General features: G+C 48.6%; 1 protein-coding gene across 7 annotated transcripts in view; it reads left to right on the top strand.

Annotated features, from left to right (window-relative positions):
• LOC111859939 (adhesion G protein-coupled receptor L1-like) overlaps positions 1-16263 on the top strand; it is a 119772-nt gene extending 103509 nt beyond the window's left edge. For 5 of the 7 annotated variants that reach the window (XM_072711830.1, XM_023843113.2, XM_023843115.2 and 2 more), the window contains 14 exons: positions 627-807; positions 2885-3007; positions 3893-4098; positions 4927-5100; positions 5574-5783; positions 6323-6543; positions 6637-6703; positions 6800-6891; positions 7052-7220; positions 7623-7778; positions 9944-10040; positions 11063-11185; positions 11319-11336; positions 11484-16263. In XM_072711830.1, coding sequence (XP_072567931.1) covers positions 627-807; positions 2885-3007; positions 3893-4098; positions 4927-5100; positions 5574-5783; positions 6323-6543; positions 6637-6703; positions 6800-6891; positions 7052-7220; positions 7623-7778; positions 9944-10040; positions 11063-11185; positions 11319-11336; positions 11484-12331 — 2685 coding nt within the window. In that variant the 3' untranslated portion in view covers positions 12332-16263. The other 2 variants (XM_072711831.1, XM_072711833.1) reach the window with 2 other exon arrangements.
• The last annotated feature ends 5275 nt before the right edge of the window (positions 16264-21538 follow it).

Here is a 21538-nt window from a genome sequence, read left to right as displayed (position 1 = left end):
TCTCTTTGTGTCAGTCACTCTGTGTCACTGCTGTGTGCTCTCTTTGTGTCAGTCACTGTGTCACTGCTGTGTGCTCTCTTTGTGTCAGTCACTGTGTCACTGCTGTGTGCCGTCCTTGTGCCAGTCACTGTGTCACTGCTGTGTGCTCTCTTTGTGTCACTCACTCTGTGTCAGTGCTGTGTGCTGTCCTTGTGCCAGTCACTCTGTCACTGCTGTGTTCCGTCTTTGTACCAGTCACTCTGTGTCACTGCTGTGTGCTCTCTTTGTGTCAGTCACTGTGTCACTGCTGTGTGCCGTCCTTGTGTCAGTCACTGTGTCACTGCTGTGTGCTCTCTTTGTGTCAGTCACTGTGTCACTGCTGTGTGCTCTCTTTGTGTCAGTCACTGTGTCACTGCTGTGTGCCGTCCTTGTGCCAGTCACTGTGTCACTGCTGTGTGCCGTCCTTGTGCCAGTCACTGTGTCACTGCTGTGTGCCGTCCTTGTGCCAGTCACTCTTGTGTCGGTGCTGTGTGCTGTTATTGTGCCAGTCACTCTGTCATTCCTGTATGCTGTGAGTATTATGGATTGATTGTGTGTGGTGTACTGTGTTAGTGCCTCAGTGTGAGTATTATGGGCTGTCTCTCCAGGCTGTAGTACAGACAGTGGACAACCTGCTCCGGCCTGAGGCGTTGGACTCGTGGCAGGACATGAACAGCACGGAGCAGGCGCACACGGCCACCATGCTGCTGGACGTCGTGGAGAAGGGCGCCTTCCTGCTGGCCAACAACCTGTTTGACGGCCGCTTCTCAGACCGAGCCACCAACGTCGGTGAGGCTGGGGAGCACTTGCTCGTGTGTGACAGTGTGTGACAGCGTGCGACTGTATACGTGACAGTTTATGTCAGCGGGTGATTGTATGTGACAGCATGTAACTCTATGTGACAGTGTGTGCTTGACTGTGTGTGGCAGCAAGTGATTGTATATGACAGCGTTTGACTATGTGTGACAGCGTGTGCATGACTGTGTGTGTGTGTGTGTGACTGTGTGTGTGTGTGTGACAGCATGTTTGTGTGACAGTGTGTGTGTGTGTGTGACAGCATGTGCATTACAGTGTGTGAGTTAGGGCTGCTGGCAAAAATCATAATCACAAATATTTTGGTCAATACTGAGATCACAATAACGCAACTATAGTTAAGTTTTGAGAATGACACAAATGACACAAATATAATTTTTCACAAAGTCTCCTGCCTCAGTTTTTATGATGCCAATCTGCATAAACTCCAGAATGTTATGAAGAGTGATCAGATGAATTGCAATTATTGCAAAGTCCCGCTTTGCCATGAAAATGAACTTAATCCCAAAAAACCCATTTCCACTGCATTTCAGCCCTGCCACAAAAGGACCCGCTGACATCATGTCAGTGATTCTCTCGTTAACACAGGTGAGAGTTGATGAGGCCCAGGCTGGAGATCACACTGTCATGCTGATTGAGTTAGAATAGCAGACTGGATGCTTTAAAAGGAGGGTGGTGCTTGAAATCATTGTTCTTCCTCTGATAACCATGGTTACCAGGAAACACGTGCAGTCATCACTGCTTTGCACACAAAGGGTTTCGCAGGCAGGGATATTGCTGCTACTTAGATTTCACATAAATCAACCATTTATCGGATCATCAAGAACTTCAAGGACAGAGGTTCAATTGTTGTGAAGAAGGTTTCAGGGCATCCAAGAAAGTCCAGCAAGCGCCAGGACCATCTCCTAAAGTTGATTCATCTGTGGGATCGGGGCACCACCAGTGCAGAGCTCCCTCAGGAATGGCAGCAGGCAGGTGTGAGTGCATCTGCATGCACAGTGAGGCGAAGACGTTTGGAGGATGGCCTGGTGTCAAGAAGGGCAGCAAAGAAGCCACTTCTCTCCAAGAAAAACATCAGGGACAGACTGATATTCTGCAGAAGGTACAGGGATTGGAATGCTGAGGACTGGGGTAAAGTAATTTTCTCTGATGAATCCCCTTGTTTGAGGCATCCAGAAAAAAATATTATCTGGAAAATCAAAGTAAAGCATCCTGAGGCCATTCATGTGTGGGGCTGCTTCTCAGCCAAGGGAGTGGGCTCACTCACAATTTTGCCTAAGAACACAACCATGAATAAAGAATGGTACCCAAACATCCTCCGATTTCACTCAAAAATCCAAGAACAGTTTGGTGACGAACGATGCATTTCCAGCATGATGGAGCACCGTGCCATAAGGCAATTGTTAGTAGAAGCCTGTGACAAAATTTATGAAATGCTTGTAATTATCCTTTAGTATCCCACAGAAACATCTGACAAAAAGATCTACAGTACAAACATCAAAGAGCAAACTTTGTGAAAACCAATACTTGTTTCATTCTCAAAACTTTTGGCCACGTCTGTATTCATTAACCTTGGAAATATGCATTTATTGAACTTTTTTGAAAAGCTTGTCTTTTTAACAGTAGATTTCATTGAAGTCTACATACAACTCAACTCTGAGAAGCAAATAAAATGGGGAAGGAAAGGGGTGCACTGGATATATAAGACAAGACCAAGCGGGAACATCACTGCGAAATTTAATACAGCACAATAGTCATCTAAATTTCAATTATTTTGTTTCTATAATCATTGGAAGCCAAAATCGTTATTGGAATTAAAATTCAATTAATTGCCCAGCCCAAACATGTGTGTAACAGCATGTGTGTGAGAGCGTGCGGCAGCGTGTCAGCATACGTGACTAATGTCTACACATATAATGATGTCTCTTTTGCCCTCGTCAGTTAGCATGTGTGCGCCCTGCCATACGTGTTGCGTGTTTCTGGATTAGTGTTTGCGTATTTATTGCCAGTGACCAATATAATGATGTCCTTGTGTTTGTGTCGGTGCCTGCAGAGCTGGAGGTGTATGTTCTGAACACGGAGATGGACCTTCAGGACCTGTCCTTCCCACAGTCCTACGCCAGTGAAAGCACCATTCAGCTCTCTGCCTCCACCATCAAGCAGTACAGCCGCAATGGTCAGTGTGGCTAAGTGCAGGGTCCTGGCCTTGGACTGCCCACCCCTGTAGGCTGGTGGCTCTCTGGGCTGAGGCACCGAGCTTCTTCCCTGAAACGTAATGCAGTGGGCCGTAAGGTTGTGGTACTTTTGTGATTTCGTGTTGAGGTTGTGTGGCAGATGGGACAGCTGAGGTTTATATCTGTCTGGGAAGTTCAGGAGCATTTCTGAACCTGTCCGGCCCAAAGACAGATGTGTCATTTCCTGGCGGGAAGCGGGAGATGTCAGTCGCAGTAACAGTGCATGTTGTTTTCCTGACTCACAGTGCGTGCCTTGCAGCCACCTTGCGCCCTCCCCCCACGTTCATCTCCCCGTTTCTCTCCTCCCTCTCACCCCTCCCACTCATCTCCCCTGTTTCTCTCCTCATCTTGCACCTCCCTGCTCATCTCCCCTGTTTCTCTCCTCATCTTGCACCTCCCCGCTCATCTCCCCATTTCTCTCCTCCATCTCACCCCCCACTCATCTCCCCAATTTCTCCCCTCCCTCACCTCCCTGCTCATCTCCCCCTTTTCTTTCCTCCGTCTTGCACCTGCCTGCTTATCTCTTCAATTTCTCTCCTCCATCTCACCCCCCCACCCATCCCCCCTCATTTCTCTCCTCTGCTTCCTGCCCCCCCTCTCATCTATCAATTTCTATCCTCCGTCGTGCATCCCCCCTTTCTAAGATAAGAGCGATGGAGGGGGAGGGGTGATTCATACTAGGCGCCGTCTGCTGTATGAGCCTTTCTTGCCGTAATGACACACCCTCTTGCCGTAATGACACACCCTCTTGCCGTAATGACACACCCCCGCTGCCCCCCGCCTGCTGGCCCCCTGTCATGGCCACCACACTCCCTCCCTCACTGCAGGTCAGGTGAAGGTGGTGTTTGTGCTCTACAAGAACCTGGGCTGCTTTCTGTCAACGGAGAACGCCACAGTGAAGACGGAGGTGGAGCAGGGTGCAGGGGGGCGGGGCCTGGTTGTAAACTCACACGTCATTGCCGCCTCCATCAACAAGGAGTCCAGCCGCGTGTTTCTCACCGAGCCAGTCATCTACACCCTGAGACACCTGCAGGTGATGGAGCAGACAGAGACGCAGACAAACACACACACACACACACACACACACTCATACATACACATGCACGCACAGGCCTGGATTCATATCTTTGTGGGGACGGTCCATTCATTTCCTAATCCCAACAATGACAACCTTAACCCCAACCCAGCCCTAACCTTAACCATAAGCTACCAAAGAAAATACATGACTTTTGGCATTTTTACAAGCAAAATCCTACATTTACACACACACAGACCAATCCACACACACTTGAATGAGCCCAGCTGACTCAGCATAAACCCTGATGAGCTTAGCAGTCCAGCCTGGTTCAGCCCTCAGACCTGAAGCATACCGAGACTGGTGATCTGTCACCATGGTAACCATGACGAGAGCATCCAAATGCAGTGTGGTGGCGTTCCCCCGCGGGATGTCCCACCCACCTGCTCACGATGCTCACGCTCGTGACGGGAGTGCCTCTTCACTGCCTTCATGGTATGATCTCAGTACGGCTGCCCGCCCTGCATCTTCCTGTTCTACCTACCAGACACATTTTTGAAAAAGCATGGTCAGCCAGTCCCTGGAGCAGCTGGGGGTTAAGGGTCTCGCTCAAAGGCTGCCTCTGCCAACCACATGATTCAAACCGGCAATCGTCTGATCATAGGCACAGATTCCAGTCCCACTCAGCCACACATACCTTGCTTTTGTTGTTAGATAACTGACACATAACTATTAGAAACTGCAGGAATCTGATGTAAATTTCTCAGTCTGTATAATAATAGTCCCTCAGCCCCCCCCCACCCACCCCCCCATCCCCTGACTCTCCCTGTCTCTGGCTTCCCCCAGCTGGAGAACCACTTCAGCCCAAACTGCTCCTTCTGGAACTACTCAGAGCGCTCCATGACGGGCCAGTGGTCCTCGCAGGGCTGCCGGCTACTGGAGACCAACAGCACCCACACCACCTGCTCCTGCAGCCACCTCACCAACTTTGCTGTGCTCATGGTGCACCGCGAGTCTGCTGTACGTTACTGGGGCGACCGCCAGCCGCCGCTAGTGCCACACGTGAATTACAGTTAGCCGCTAACCCAGACACGTAACATGTTAAGAGTAGACATGAATTATGCATTATTTGATATCTTAACTGATAGTTGTCAAATGTATTTGGAATAATCATGGAAGAGATGGCCCGCTTTTCCACCAGAGCTCCCTTGTGCCACACACTCGGCTGAGTGACTGATTAAATAAACAGCACTATTGAAATCTAACTCAATACGTTAGCCAAGGACCTACTACCAAGCTTCAGCTCTGCGACATGTAATCTGTGTTAAATGCACCGCTGGACATTTCCAGTCAACCCAGTCCAAGCACAGGTCAGTCAAAGTGAGCACATTCATTTCTGAGAGACACACACCAGAACCAAGATGGTGACACGTTAAAGAGAGCCGCCCGCATCCTCTCAGACACACTCCCACACTAACACCTCTCTCTGGCAGTACCCTGGCCGTATGCACGAGCTCATCCTGTTTGTCATCACCTGGGTGGGCATCGTCATCTCCCTGGTCTGCCTAGCCATCTGCATCTCCACCTTCTGCTGCCTGCGTGGCCTGCAGACCGACCGCAACACCATCCACAAGAACCTCTGCATCAACCTCTTCATTGCCGAGCTGCTCTTCCTCGTCGGCATCGACAAGACGCAGTATCATGTGAGTGTGAGGGGTTGGGGGGTGACATACCCAGATGAAATGAACAGCCTGCAGCTCAGAGTAGGTGTGGTCCACGGCCTGTTAGAACTATCATAGCAGACCAGTAATGCAACAAAAGACTAAGCATACCAGTGCAAAAGATTTCAGCAACAAGGCAAGAGCAAGATGAGCTGTGTGTGATTCTTGGTCTCAGTTCTTTGGTGTTTCTCGATATCAAGAACACAAAAATCTTACTTGTGGTCTTGGCAAGACCAGTCTTGCTAAATTGGCCCCCAGGAGCAAACTTAGGGTGCAATGAATCATGGGATTGGTCCCATTTGGCAAGGATGCAACCGATGTATCCTTGATATTTAAGGCAGGGCAAGAACGACATCTGGATTTTTGCCATTCTCTGTACTTATGGTCTTGAGTATTGGAACTGGTCTTCGGCAATGGAATAATATGACATAAGACGGCTACGCAAGGACACAAGTATGGTGGAGTATGGTGAAGTATGCATACTGAGAAACACCCTCCTCTCATTCCCGCCCTCCCCACAGATCGCCTGTCCCATCTTCGCCGGCCTCCTGCACTTCTTCTTCCTGGCTGCCTTTTCCTGGATGTGTCTAGAGGGCATTCAGCTCTACCTGATGCTGGTCGAGGTCTTCGAGGGCGAGTGCTCCCGCAAAAAATACTATTACCTGTGTGGCTACTGCTTCCCTGCGCTGGTGGTGGGCATCTCGGCTGCCATTGACTACCGCAGCTACGGGACCAAGAAGGCGTACGTGTGTCTGTGTGTGAAAGAGAGTGGAGGTGCCTGAGCTCCCCTCCACATCTGACCTGTCTGCTGATATCAGTCCTCGTCTCTTACTAGGTGCTGGCTGCGTGTGGACAACTACTTCATCTGGAGCTTCATCGGACCCGTGTCCTTCGTCATCATGGTCAGCTCATTGCTAACTCCTCGAGCAAGCAGACACACATGCCCACACACACAGAGACAGACACAGTCTCATGACCAATGTCCTCTGACCCTGCAGCTGAACCTGGTGTTCCTCATGATTACCTTGCACAAAATGATCCGGAGCTCCTCCGCCCTAAAACCTGACTCCAGCCGCCATGACAACATCAAGTGAGTGTTTAGAGAGCATAAGTGTGCAAAGAAGTGTAACGATGTTTATCCAGCATGTGTCAGAGATTATGTACCTCTGCACATGCAACTATGCAAGCATGATGGAGAAGGTCTAACAATGGTGGTGGATAATCTTGGTATTCTACTGTCCCACGTGCAGGTCCTGGGCTCTAGGTGCGACAGCCCTGCTCTTCCTCTTGGGCCTGACATGGGCGTTTGGACTCCTCTTCATCAACGAGAACACAGTGATCATGGCCTACCTCTTCACCACTTTCAATGCTTTCCAGGGCATGTTCATCTTCATCTTCCATTGTGCCCTGCAGAAGAAGGTCAGTGTGTGTGTGTGTGCGTGTGTGTGTGACACTGTCTGTATTTCCTCAGGTCCATAAGGAGTACAGTAAGTGTGTGTGTGTGTGTGTGTGACACTCTGTCTGTCCTCAGGTCCATAAGGAAAACACTAAATGTGTGTATGTGTGTGAGACACTCTGTCTGTCCTCAGGTCCACAAGGAGTACAGTAAGTGTGTGTATGTGTGTGAGACACTCTGTCTGTCCTCAGGTCCACAAGGAGTACAGTAAATGTGTGTATGTGTGTGAGTCCCTCTGTCTGTCCTCAGGTCCACAAGGAGTACAGTAAATGTGTGTATGTGTGTGAGTCCCTCTGTCTGTCCTCAGGTCCACAAGGAGTACAGTAAATGTGTGTATGTGTGTGAGACCCTCTGTCTGTCCTCAGGTCCATAAGGAATACAGTAAATGTCTTCGCCACTCCTACTGCTGCAGCCGCTCTTCCACCACAAGCTCCCACAGTTCGCTCAAGACCTCTGCACTGCGGGCCAACAACCGCTACTACACAGGCAGCCAGGCACGCCATGCCTCTGCCCACAGACAGGTACACCTTGCTATGTCACACTTCTGTCCTCAGAACAGCTAGAGCTTATCTACACTGTGACACTTATTTCCCCTGTGCCTCAACCCACAGTCAGGTAGAGGTCACCCAAGCTGTTGTACTGGTTTTTTCTCTTTCTCCACCCACAGACAGGTAGAGCCTGCCCACCCAGTTACACTCGATTCCCATGTACTTCCACCCACAGACAGGTAGAGCCTGCCCACCCAGTTACACTCGATTCCCATGTGCTTCCACCCACAGACAGGTAGAGCCTGCCCACCCAGTTACACTCGATTCCCATGTGCCTACACCCACAGACAGGTAGAGCCTGCCCACCCAGTTACACTCGATTCCCATGTACTTCCACCCACAGACAGGTAGAGCCTGCCCACCCAGTTACACTCGATTCCCATGTGCCTACACCCACAGACAGGTAGAGCCTGCCCACCCAGTTACACTCGATTCCCATGTGCTTCCACCCACAGACAGGTAGAGCCTGCCCACCCAGTTACACTCGATTCCCATGTGCCTACACCCACTGACAGGTAGAGCCTGCCCATCCACTTACACTCGATTCCCATGTGCCTACACCCACTGACAGGTAGAGCCTGCCCACCCAGTTACACTCGATTCCCATGTGCTTCCACCCACAGACAGGTAGAGCCTGCCCACCCAGTTACACTCGATTCCCATGTGCCTACACCCACTGACAGGTAGAGCCTGCCCATCCACTTACACTCGATTCCCATGTACTTCCACCCACAGACAGGTAGAGCCTGCCCACCCAGTTGCACTCGATTCCCATGTGCTTCCACCCACAGACAGGTAGAGCCTGCCCACCCAGTTACACTCGATTCCCATGTGCCTACACCCACAGACAGGTAGAGCCTGCCCACCCAGTTACACTCGATTCCCATGTGCCTACACCCACAGACAGGTAGAGCCTGCCCACCCAGTTACACTCGATTCCCATGTGCTTCCACCCACAGACAGGTACAGCCTGCCCACCCAGTTACACTCGATTCCCTTGTGCTTCCACCCGCAGACAGGTAGAGCCTGCCCACCCAGTTACACTCGAGTCCCATGTGCCTACACCCACAGACAGGTAGAGCCTGCCCACCCAGTTACACTCGATTCCCATGTGCCTACACCCACAGACAGGTAGAGCCTGCCCACCCAGTTACACTCGATTCCCATGTGCCTACACCCACTGACAGGTAGAGCCTGCCCACCCAGTTACACTCTATTCCCATGTGCTTCCACCCACAGACAGGTAGAGCCTGCCCACCCAGTTACACTCGATTCCCATATGCCTACACCCACAGACAGGTAGAGCCTGCCCACCCAGTTACACTCGATTCCCATGTGCCTACACCCACAGACAGGTAGAGCCTGCCCACCCAGTTACACTCGATTCCCATGTGCCTACACCCACAGACAGGTAGAGCCTCCCCACCCAGTTACACTCGATTCCCATGTGCCTACACCCACAGACAGGTAGAGCCTGCCCACCCAGTTACACTCGATTCCCATGTGCTTCCACCCACACACAGGTAGAGCCTGCCCACCCAGTTACACTCGATTCCCATGTGCCTACACCCACAGACAGGTAGAGCCTGCCCACCCAGTTACACTCGATTCCCATGTGCTTCCACCCACAGACAGGTACAGCCTGCCCACCCAGTTACACTCGATTCCCATGTGCCTACACCCACTGACAGGTAGAGCCTGCCCACCCAGTTACACTCTATTCCCATGTGCTTCCATCCACAGACAGGTAGAGCCTGCCCACCCAGTTACACTCGATTCCCATGTGCTTCCATCCACAGACAGGTAGAGCCTGCCCACCCAGTTACACTCGATTCCCATGTGCCTACACCCACAGACAGGTAGAGCCTGCCCACCCAGTTACACTCGATTCCCATGTGCCTACACCCACAGACAGGTAGAGCCTGCCCTGGTTCATTCGTTTACCTTGTGCTTCCACCCAGACTGGAAGAACCCAGCCACTCTGTTGCTCTCCTTTTGCCTACATAGTATCTCTTCTGGCCATGTTCTCCCTCCTGGCTAATCAGCTCATGGCCACCTCACCTCCATCCTCCATCTTTATGGCTGTTCCCATGGCCTTTCTCCCATTGAGTCTGAGCAGTTGAATTTCCTCATTCCAGAGCCGCATCCGCAGGATGTGGAACGACACGGTGCGGAAGCAGACGGAATCTTCCTTCATGGCGGGGGACATGACCAGCACGCCGACCCTGAACCGCGGTGAGTTCTGCCTATTTGGCCGCAGCCCTCTGCAAGCGCAGGCCATGCACAGCTCCTGCTTTATGAGATGCGCTTTAATTAGCGCCTTGCTGGCGTTTGCCACACCACACGACGTGAGGAATAATAGCAGCATTGGAATGGGAATCTCTGCAGGAGAAACGCCCCGTGCAGTGCCCCCTTCAGGCTAAGACCTGACCATTACTATCAGCATCATCATCACTGGTGGCACCTTCAGCCTCATGCCCCTTGGCTTCGGGTTCGATTCCTGGTCACACATTTTCCATGTCTTCACACAGCTCACAGTTTTACCCATATGAGGGATATTCTGGACGCCTCTACTATCCAAATACAAGTCCGTGTTTCTTGAATGTTCTTTGTTGCACTTTATGCTGATGCGAATGGTTGTCTTATTAGATTCTGCTTCATTGGTCAATGTTGTGTAGCTCTTTCCCCAATACTGCTAGCATCGGTACCTGGGAATTCATTGGAAGCTCAGCCTAACTGCAGTTAAGCCTCCTTGACAGCTATATCTTCTTTCTGCCTCATTTGCAAGTTATATTTGACTGATACATTTCCATTAAGTCTATTTTAAAGGTAGCCCAAAAGCGGAATGGCTCAGTGGGTTAGTGATTGGGTTGCGGTATTGGTGGACTCGGGTCTGAACCTTGGCTTGACCAGATCAGTTCTTTGGTGGTGCTGTGTGGCTCAGTAGGTTAGGACTCTGTGATCAGGAGTTTCACTGTTGGGCTTTAGACCCTTAACACCCAATTGCTGAAGGGACTAGGTGACCCTAAATTTCAAACTTTACATTGCTTTGGATGAAATTGTCTAAGTAAATAAATTGTGTATGATTGCAGAGTGCTTCCCTGTATGCAGGGCTCTCAGCTCATTTGTACAGTGTTAATCGTGTGTGTGTGTGTGTGGATATGTGTAGATGTGTGTGTTTGCGGAGATGTACTGTGTCCTCCATGCCTCTTGTTCTGCCTTCTTATTTCCTATAAATACTCCTCACTCTCTCTCAGCCACTATGGGGAACCACCTCCTGACCAATCCCGTGCTGCAGACGCGATCTGGCACCTCCCCCTATAACACTCTATTGGCTGAGAGCTTCAATCCCCCCTCGCCTGGCGTCTTCAACTCCACTGGTCAGTCTAGTGTCTTGTGGTCCTGTGAGGAAGGGATTTGTGTGCGTATGAGTGGGATTGTGTGTCTGTCTGACACGTTTTTTTCACACTCGTTTTCTCCTCTTTTCACTGCACCTCTCACCTGCTCCTCCAGGGACCTTCAGAGACCCAAGTATGGATACACTTATATGTTTGCCAAATTAACTGTTAATTAGTCACTTGCTATTAAAAAATGTGAGAAATGTCCCACTGATGTTAGCCATGCAAAGTTTATGGCTCTTTATTCCGGGTATATGACCTATCTCCTCCTTTCCTGCAGAGGGAACCCTGCCTAAGACACGTGACACCAGTGGCATGGAGAGCCTCCCACTCAATGGGAACTTCAACAACAGCTACTCCCTGCGCAGTGTTGGTGGCAGCGGTGCCACTGGTGGACCATGTGACTTCCTGGGTGGGGGTGTTGAGAGCCCCCCTCCATTACTGAACCCCCGAGGGGCCGAGAGCATGGGCGGACCAGGGAGCGGAGCAGGGACAAGAAGGAATCTTCCGGATACGGCAGCCTTTGAGAAAATGATCATCTCTGAGCTGGTGCACAACAACCTGAGAGGAGGTGCGGCTGGCAGTGCAGCAGAGAGGTGTGGCAGCCTAGCCAGGCCCCTTGGCCATGGGGTGGGCGGGGCAGAGCCTGTAACAGGCGGGGCCGATGACCAGGAACCACGCCCCCCACGGGACATAGAGAGGTTGTACAAGGCACTAGAGGAGCCGCTGTTGCTGCAACGTGCGCAGTCCGTGCTATACCAGAGTGACCCCGATGAATCAGAAAGCTATGCCGCCGACCTCACAGAGAGCTTAGAAGCCGACGGGGGCGGTAGTGCCCGCACACCCGACCGGGACTCCCTCTACGGGGGTGGGGCCACCCTGCGGGACTCTCCTTACCCAAATAGCAGCCCCGAGCCCCTGGAAGTGGCCCCACGCTCCGCCCGCCCACCCGAGGAGCTGTACTACAGCTCGGGGCGGCCTGCCCTGGGGTCCCGTGGTGCCCCCATGCAGACCTTCTACCAGGGCCCCCCCAGGAGGCCCAGCGGGGAGGGCTACCTGGCTCCGGGGCCATCAGAGCCCCCCCACTGCGAGGGCGACGGTCAGATGCAGCTGGTGACCAGCCTGTGACTAGGACGCTGGTGAGCGCACTGAAGAGGATGAGGAGGGGACGAAGATGAGGAAGATGGCGGTGGCAATGAAGATGCGTCCCCAGCTCCTCGTCGTCTCCCACTGCGCTCACCTTGCACCGTTTTGCTGCCTGGTCTTTCCAGAGCAAGCGGAGCGTCCTCCACCCCCACATCACACATACTGTCAGATCCTCTGCCCACCAGCACCACCTGCTGGTATGCTCTGGTGAAAGGCTGGAGGTCAACTTGCAGGGGAGAAGTGTGGGCCTGATTTGCTTCCTGCTAACATGCTACTACCTGTTGCTGCCTAATCTCTCCTGACCTTTGACCTTTCATCTCTCAACTTTGACACGTGTTCTACCTGATGCCACCTCAGTCACTAACAACTGTAGGAGGCACCATCCCCTCCATGCTTCCTGAGATGGTCAAACTTACACAAAAATAATAATCCCTTAAAATTAAGCAGTTCTGAAATGGGCTGACTGAACCATGGAAGCCTAAGTTAGTCAAAGCACAGTGAGAGTCTTACTCGAGGTGCTTCTCCTCTTCCCTCGAAGTGCTTTCAAACTGGGTATCCCATTCATTTGTCCAGAATGCGACTGATCCCCCTCTCATGTACCCTTTCCTGTTTATTTTTCTGCCACCATGACTTCCTGTTGATTCCGCCTCTGGCCCGGATGCCACTGAATCCCTAAAAACTCCTGAGATGTTGCCAAAAGAATATTCTGGAAAAAGGGCACACAAGGAAAAAGTAATAAAACCAACATGGTCTCTCTGTGTTGCGTGGGCACAGGATTCCAAAATAAAAAAAAAAATGAAACAATAGACCAGAAAAGAAGACAGACTCACAGACAAGTGAAGACCGCACTGTAGCGCCATCTGGGGGATGGAATGCATGAGCGCTCGCTGCCGGGGGCAGGTGAGAGGACCCGTGCCAGTCCGACTCTCCTACAGGTGGACTCCAAAGGATGGTGCTCTCCTTCACAGACACAGACCCACCCCCAGTAACTGCAAACAATAAACAGGAAATGCAAACCCTCCAAAACAACCCTCAACCCCCCTACAGCCGCCAGAGAAACTTTTTTATAGAGGTATGTGGGTCTGCCTGCGTGCCGCTCTGACCAAGAGGGACTGTGCCACTGTAGTCCAGCTGTTGTTCCTGTATGTCCCTTGTAAATAGACCCAAACCAGGTACCTGAAAAAGATTAAAAGGAAAAAAAGAAACTATGACATCAAATTTCTTGTATCACAACAAAAACAAAAAGAAAAGAAATAAAACTGTGTTGCAGTTTGTCACCTCAGCAACATACTGAGTCTCTCTCCCTCTGACTCTTTTTCTCCAGCAGAAATCATGAATGAGGGTTGAGAGGCAGAAGAAACATCCTGCATATAAGACAAAAACAACCAAAAAAATACATTAAAGAAAAACCATGTTCCTGGCACAATTTTTATGTAATATAATCCATTACATGTTGTTAATGTTCGACCTTTGATATTCCCAGACTGAAAGTGCTGAGTTACATAACCCTTGGGGGTGGGTGGCAGAGAGAGTGGGGCGGGGGTGGCTGGGGGAGCTTGGATGGTCTAAATGCTGCAGCAAAGCATTGTGGGTCTCAGCTTAGCTGCCTTCTTGGGAGGCGACTTTGCAGTGTGGAGCTGCAGACTAGCTCGTTACATTTAGGGGCTCCATCACCCTCTGGTTTTGAAACAGCTGGAGTTTTCCCCTGTTCAAGTCTGACCAACTTCATACCGCCAGATGATGTGGAAGGTGCAGACCATCACGTGGACTGTCCGTCTGGGCACTGCACAAACACCTGAGGCAGGGGGACCACCTGCGTGAAAGGAGCCCTTTGTCTGGAGAAAGCAAATACCTGAACTCTACAACTGTTTTAGTAGATCAGTGTGTGAGTTTGCTTTTATACTCTGAATTTATCAAACTATTTATTAAGTATTTATTTAACTGCCAGGTTAATCTCTTATTAATTTATTCATGGCTTTCGTTACGATTTTTTTTTTTTTGTATTTTATTCATTTTCGCCAAGGACTGTCATTGCCTAAATCATCAACGAAGCCAGAAGCAAGACAGAAGACATTCAAAACATTTTTTAAAAAAAGCAAACCGGTGAAATAGCTCTGGCCATCTATATGGTCCTGCGTGACGTATCCGAAAGGTGGTATGTGACAGCGGTCTGTAAGGTTAGTGAGGGTGGTCTCTGGTTAGTGACATTGGTTTGGGATGGTTCATAATGAATTTGCTTGGTGACAGTGGTCTGTGGTGACTGTTGAGACTGATTAATGACAGAGGTTTCGCAACTGTGAGTGCTTTTGGTGGCATTGTTGTGTGTTTCACTGTGACTGTGGGGCCTGTTATTGCTGTTAGCATAGTTGGACTCCAAGCGGATCACCACAATGATTGTTATCGCTTCCTGTGAATATTCATGGAGAAATTACTGTGGAGTCAGATAGACAGGTAAGAAGATCATCCACATGAATAATCATAGATAGGTATGAAGATCAGCCACATGAATAGTCATAGATAGGTATGAAGATCAGCCACATGAATAGTCATAGATAGATTTGAAGATCAGCCACATGAATAGTCATAGACAGAAAGGTATGAAGATCAGCTGCATGATTACTCATAGACAGACAAGTATGAAGACCTGAGGGTCGATGGGCGTGGTCAGACGTGTAAGAATCAGCCACATGAAGAGTCATATATATGAAAATCAGCCGCATGATCCTTCTGAAGCCCAGCCTGGGATGTGTAAATCTTTACATTTAAAATAATAATTAAAAAATCAATGCACTGATAGATTACACTGTTGTGTCGGATCCATCTGACATGCATACAGAATGTTGATATTGATGATATTGGACTGTATGGGAGAAAGACCAGACCTCTCTGTCTACTCTGACCACTTGTGTACGACTGCTGTTCCCATGCATTTTGCACTGAGCATGTTACCATGCAGACAGGCGTGTAAAGCGTGACCAGACGCACATTCTTTAACATGTCTGCAGAACTGGATACTGTTATATGTCTCATTCGGACATATAGGCCCTGGGGGCGGTCCATTAGTGTCTGGGCGAGGGAGAGCAAGGGTTGAAACATTCATCCATTCATCACTGGGCCCCCATTCATACATCCCATTCGCACTTACAGGCCCTGAGGGCGGTACACAGGCATCTGCGGAGGGTGAGTGATGACTGAGAAACATTCATCCATTCATCACTGGGCCCCCATTCATACATCCCATTCACACTTACCGGCCCTGAGGGCGGTACACAGGCATCTGCGGAGGGTGAGTGATGACTGAGAAACATTCATCCATTCATCACTGGGCCCCCATTCATACATCCCATTCGCACTTACCTGCCCTGAGGGCGGTACACAGGCATCTGCGGAGGGTGAGTGATGACTGAGAAACATTCATCCATTCATCACTGCGCCCCCATTCATACATCCCATTCGCACTTACCGGCCCTGAGGGCGGTACACAGGCATCTGCGGAGGGTGAGTGATGACTGAGAAACATTCATCCATTCATCACTGCGCCCCCATTCATACATCCCATTCGCACTTACCGGCCCTGAGGGTGGTACACAGGCATCTGCGGAGGGTGAGTGATGACTGAGAAACATTCATCCATTCATCACTGGGCCCCCATTCGTTCAGTTATATACATCCCCGGGGTTTTTTTTCCAAGACGGTTTCCTTCTCTCAATTTTATACTATTTTTAAAATTGCTTGATCGGTCCATTATGGATTAATTGAAATTCCTTCCTGTTTTTTTTATCTTTTGTTTTCTTTTTCATGTTGTATGACAGCTGTTTGGGCCAAAGGGACTAGTTTTATCTACATGTGCGCATCACTGCAGGTTTGTACCAACTCTGTATTGACACATATTAATAAAAAAGATGTGAAACTGATGGGCCCTGTTTCTGTGTGTCACTAGGCATGGGCTTCAGACCTCACACACCACTGGCACTGGGCCTGGAGTCGGAACACTGTAGGTTCAAGTCCGAGGGCTGTTGCATCCCTGTGGTACAGCCTGGATTTCTTCACATAAACATGTTGGTTCCTCTGTCTTGCAAAACCACCTTTCAGTTCAGTATATTTGTATGTGGTGTCACACAACAGTGTTGGCCCAATGTGCTATACATGGGTGTCGTGGTACTTCACATCATTGAGACACAGCATTATAAAAACAGGAATAAGGAAGAAAGAAAGGAAGAGGGAAAGAAAGAAAGAAAGAAAGAAAGACAGAAAGAAAGAAAGTCAGAAAGAGAGAAAGACAGAAAGAAAGAGACAGACAGAAAGAAAGACAGAAAGAAAAAAAGAGAGAAAGAAAGACAGAAAGAGAGAAAGACAGACAGAAAGAAAGAAAGAAGTAAAGAAAGAAAGAAAAAAAGAAAGAAAAATCAGCCAGAAGATAATAGAGGAGAGCAACCAAAAAAAACTTCTGAGGGTCAGAGGTCGACTGGCAGCCTGACCCACCCTGGCACGCTGGTGAAACACAATCAGGATGTATGACAGCAATGCCCCCCTTTCACACCCCCTGGCCTTCTCCTGGCCCCATGCCTGTCCCTCCATCTCTGCCACAGCCTCCATCTGACCCGGACATACAACTTCTTCATATCCGTCTCCCCCCATCCTGGTGTTCAGTCAGTGCTGGTCCCAGGGCTGAAGCATCCTAGTGGTGACCACTCACTCACCTCACTAACCCCTTCTCTACAGAACCTCTCATCATTTACTGACAGTAATCCCTGAATGATCTCTGCCATGCTAATATCTGAGCAATCTCATAATGATCCAAGCCAGCGGTTTTCTGATGCTCTGACATGAAATTGGGACCCAGACTTTTATTTCTTTATGTCCTTTATTTCATGTTATGATGGTGCCCCCTTGTGGCCATGTTGGTGTAACATCTTACTCTTCAAAACTGTAACTCTCCGAAAGAGATTGCTTTGTGATTCTCCTGCATACTGATGTCTTAAGTTAAACCTCAGTAATGTACTTTAGCCCTGTGTGATCCAGACAAATATAAGACAATAATCTGAGAGTCTCAGAGGTTCTTATTGAGATGAAAGGAGAGCTTGGTGCCTAAACAGTGATTAAATATCATAGGTAGGTCATACCTTGATTGTTAAGTTAGTTATGTGAACTGTTTATTGCAGTCAATCTCCAGCAATCTCCAACAAATACAACTGCTGGCAAGAATAACCAAGGGAAACTATTTTAACTACTGACTTACACCAGACACAGCAGTGAGTTGAAAAGCAGGATGCTTAAGTATTGCACTGGTGCATCTGTCAAGGCCATTTACAGCCAGGAGGTTTCTTGGTTGATTTTGTATTTGTGTGCATAGTGCAGGGTTCTTCAAATCTGGCCCTCGATTCCAAATCCAGGCCTTGTTTTCAGTTCTCCCAGGTAGTTAGTTTAATAATGACTGATTCTGATTGGTCAGAGGCTTCGCACCTGACTGACAGGTAAAGGAAGGCTGGAAAACCAGCAGTGCTCGGACCTCGAGGACCGTGATTTGACTAACCCTGCTGCAGAGCATTGTGGGAAGCCAACTGGTAAGCATCATGCTATTTTCAAGTTCATTTTATTTATAATTTTACCTAAACTGACATACATATCTGAGAGAGACCCTTGAACCGCTGAGGTTAAGGACCTTGTTCAAAAGCCCAACAGTGCCAACCTTGGGATTTGAACCAAAGACCTTTCAATCTCATTCACTGCATCCTAACCCGCTAAGGCACACACCGTCCCTGCAATTCTGGTTAACTGCGATCTCAATGCAGTGCTTCCACCTCAGACATGTGAGGTTGTCCTTGTCCATTAGCCATTAGAGCTCAGGGGTCCTGCTTCATCAGTGGGTTCCTGCCTTTGACAAGCACCATGGCATATGGAGTCAGTGACCTCAGCCAAGGTTAATAACCAGGACAGGATTGGTAAATTAGATGTTTTAGAACCACTTGACAGCAGCGATCATAACATGGTTAAATTTGAAGTTAAGTTTAGTGCCCGAAGAGCAAATTCCAAATCAAAAATATATAATGTTAGGAAGGCTAACTTCAATTGTATGAGATTAAAACTAGAAACTGTGAACTGGATGGAGTTAAATAACAAAACTGTTGAAGAGGCATGGGAATTTTTTAAAAGCACATTATTGCAAGTGCAAGAGGACTTCATACCTGTTTCCAGCAAGAATAAATCTAGGAAATTGCAACCTAGGTGGTTTACTAGGGAAATAAAGTATAAAGTAAGGAGGAAAAGGGCTTTGTTCCAGAGATGGAAAATAACTGATGATGACATAATAAAGCAAGAGTATCTAAATCTACAGGCTGAATTAAAAAATGACATTAGACGAGCTAAAAGGAATGTCGAACGGAAGATCGCATTGGAGGCTAAGGATGACGTTAAAAGTTTCTTCCAGTATTTTAACTCTAAAAGAGCTCTAAAAGCTGAAATTACTAATCTGCAGGATAGTAAGGGTCTTATAATTGAAAACGACATTGACATAGTAAATGAGTTCAATGATAGTTTTGCACGGGTATTCACTGTTGAGGACACTAGTAACTTACCAGTTCTTATTACTAATCCAACATCATCTATAACTAATATATATATAACTGAAGCTGATGTTTTGCAAAGCCTAGCTAAGCTCAAAATAAATTAATCACAGGACCCTGATGGCATCTTACCTATAGTGTTAAAAGAGATGAGGGATATTATTTGCCGACCCTTAACTTTACTGTTTCAAAAATCCTTATCTGAAGGTGTGGTACCTTCTGATTGGAAGCATGCCAACATAACGCCCATTTTCAAAAAAGGGGATAGAAGTAATTTGTCAAACTATAGGCCAATCAGTCTAACTTGTATAACTGGTAAAGTTATGGAGGCTATAATCAAAGAGAAAATGGTAGATTACCTGGACTCAAATAATATTTTGAGGGATAGCCAGCATGGATTTAGGAGAGGTAGATCCTGTTTAACAAATCTGTTGGAGTTTTTTGAGGAAGCTACTCGGGAAGTTGATGATAAGAAGGCCTATGATGTCATCTACTTAGATTTCCAAAAGGCTTTTGATGTTGTCCCCCATAAGAGGCTCTTACTTAAACTCAAAGCGACAGGTATTTTAGGAACTGTAGTGACCTGGATTGATAACTGGTTAACAGATAGGAAGCAGCGAGTAGTTATAAGAGGCACAATGTCACAGTGGGCCTGCGTTCATAGTGGGGTACCGCAGGGTTCAATTTTAGGACCACTATTGTTCCTAATTTACATAAGTGATAGAGACACCAATATATACAGTAAACTGGTGAAATTTGCAGATGACACCAAGGTGGGTGGTGTAGCAGATACTGAACTAGCGGCTCAGCAGCTACAGCGGGATCTTAATTTAATTAGTGACTGGGCCGATACCTGGCAGATGAAATTTAACATAGACAAATGTAAGGTACTCCATGTAGGGAGCAGAAATATAAGGTACAGGTATTTTATGGGACCTACTGAAATAAAGGTAGCTGATTATGAGAAAGACCTTGGTGTGTATGTTGATGATTCCATGTCTCAGTCTCGCCAGTGCGGGGAAGCAATAAAAAAGGCCAATAGGATGTTGGGGTATATCTCCAGGTGTGTGGAGTTTAAGTCAAGGGAGGTAATGCTAAGATTATACAATTCCTTGGTGAGACCTCACCTAGAATATTGTGTGCAGGTTTGCTCACCATATCTTAAAAAGGACATTGCGGCCTTAGAAAAGGTGCAGCGTAGGGCCACAAGAATGATTCCTGGTCTTAGAGGAATGTCATATGAGGAAAGGTTAGTTGAACTAAATCTGTTCAGCCTCAAGCAAAGGAGACTGAGGGGGGACATGATCCAGGTCTATAAGATTCTAACAGGTTTTTGAAGGAAAAACACACCTAACCCCCCTCAGGGAAGCGAGCAACTTCCTAGGGATACCAAATGTGGTACAGTGAATACCAAGCCTTATCCTTATTAATTGATTCAGGAATTAATTTCATTAGAGTCAACAGAACCATATGTTTAATTGTAGTTTTGTAAAGGCATGCATTACAATCTTAATTGTAGGATTTCCATATGCAGAGTAATTCTTAATGAAATGGAGTAGATAAAGAGAGATATCGCCACAGACCACATGGCCTAAAAATACAACATGGTCTCTGGCAAAGTGGCATTTTTTTAAAAATTCAGCTTCAGGCCCACTGATTTGATTCTGGACAGCACCTCCTCTAGGTGGGAAAGATGATCTGCAAACGTCCAACTGTAGACCAAGATGTGGTCCAGATACACCATGCAGATGTGCCATGGCAGACCTTTTAGCTCCAGCTCCATCATCCGCTGAAATTGCTCAGTCCCATGGGCATGGCTCACCACTGATATAGGCCCCGCCCCCTCGTAAAGGTAGCCGGTGAATTGGTCAGGCCCATGGGCATGGCTCACCACTGATACAGGCCCCGCCCCCTCGTAAAGGTAGCCGGTGAATTGGTCAGGCCCATGGGCATGGCTCACCACTGATATAGGCCCCGCCCCCTCGTAAAGGTAGCCGGTGAATTGGTCAGGCCCATGGGCATGGCTCACCACTGATACAGGCCCCGCCCCCTCGTAAAGGTAGCCGGTGAATTGGTCAGGCCCATGGGCATGGCTCACCACTGATACAGGCCCCGCCCCCTCGTAAAGGTAGCCGGTGAATTGGTCAGGCCCTTGGGCATGGCTCACCACTGATATAGGCCCCGCCCCCTCGTAAAGGTAGCCGGTGAATTGGTCAGGCCCATGGGCATGGCTCACCACTGATATAGGCCCTGCTCTGTCACAAAGGCTGTCTTTTCTCTATCCTCCTCAGCCACTTCCACCTGCCAGTAGCCATTAGAAAAGTCAAGGGTGGTGAACCAAGTGCATCCAGCTAATGCATCAAGGATGTCATCCACACGGGGAAGAGGACGGAAGTCCTTCACTGTCATGGCGTTCAGCTTACAATAGTCCTCACCGAACCATCACTTTTAACAAGCCCTACTGGTGATGCCCAGGGAATCCAACTCTCCTCAATGACTCCATCCACTAACACAGATTCACTGAATGTGACAGGAAGTGCCTGGGGTAAAAAAAACCCCAATCTCCTCCTCTTCCCAGTCTGAGAGATGGGGTAGAACTCCCCCATGTCTAACCCCTGCTTTAGTG

Source organism: Paramormyrops kingsleyae, chromosome 5 (assembly GCF_048594095.1).
Source record: "Paramormyrops kingsleyae isolate MSU_618 chromosome 5, PKINGS_0.4, whole genome shotgun sequence".
Lineage (NCBI taxonomy): Eukaryota > Metazoa > Chordata > Actinopteri > Osteoglossiformes > Mormyridae > Paramormyrops > Paramormyrops kingsleyae.
Note: the sequence above shows the minus strand (reverse complement) of the source record. Positions and strands in the feature narration are given on the sequence as shown.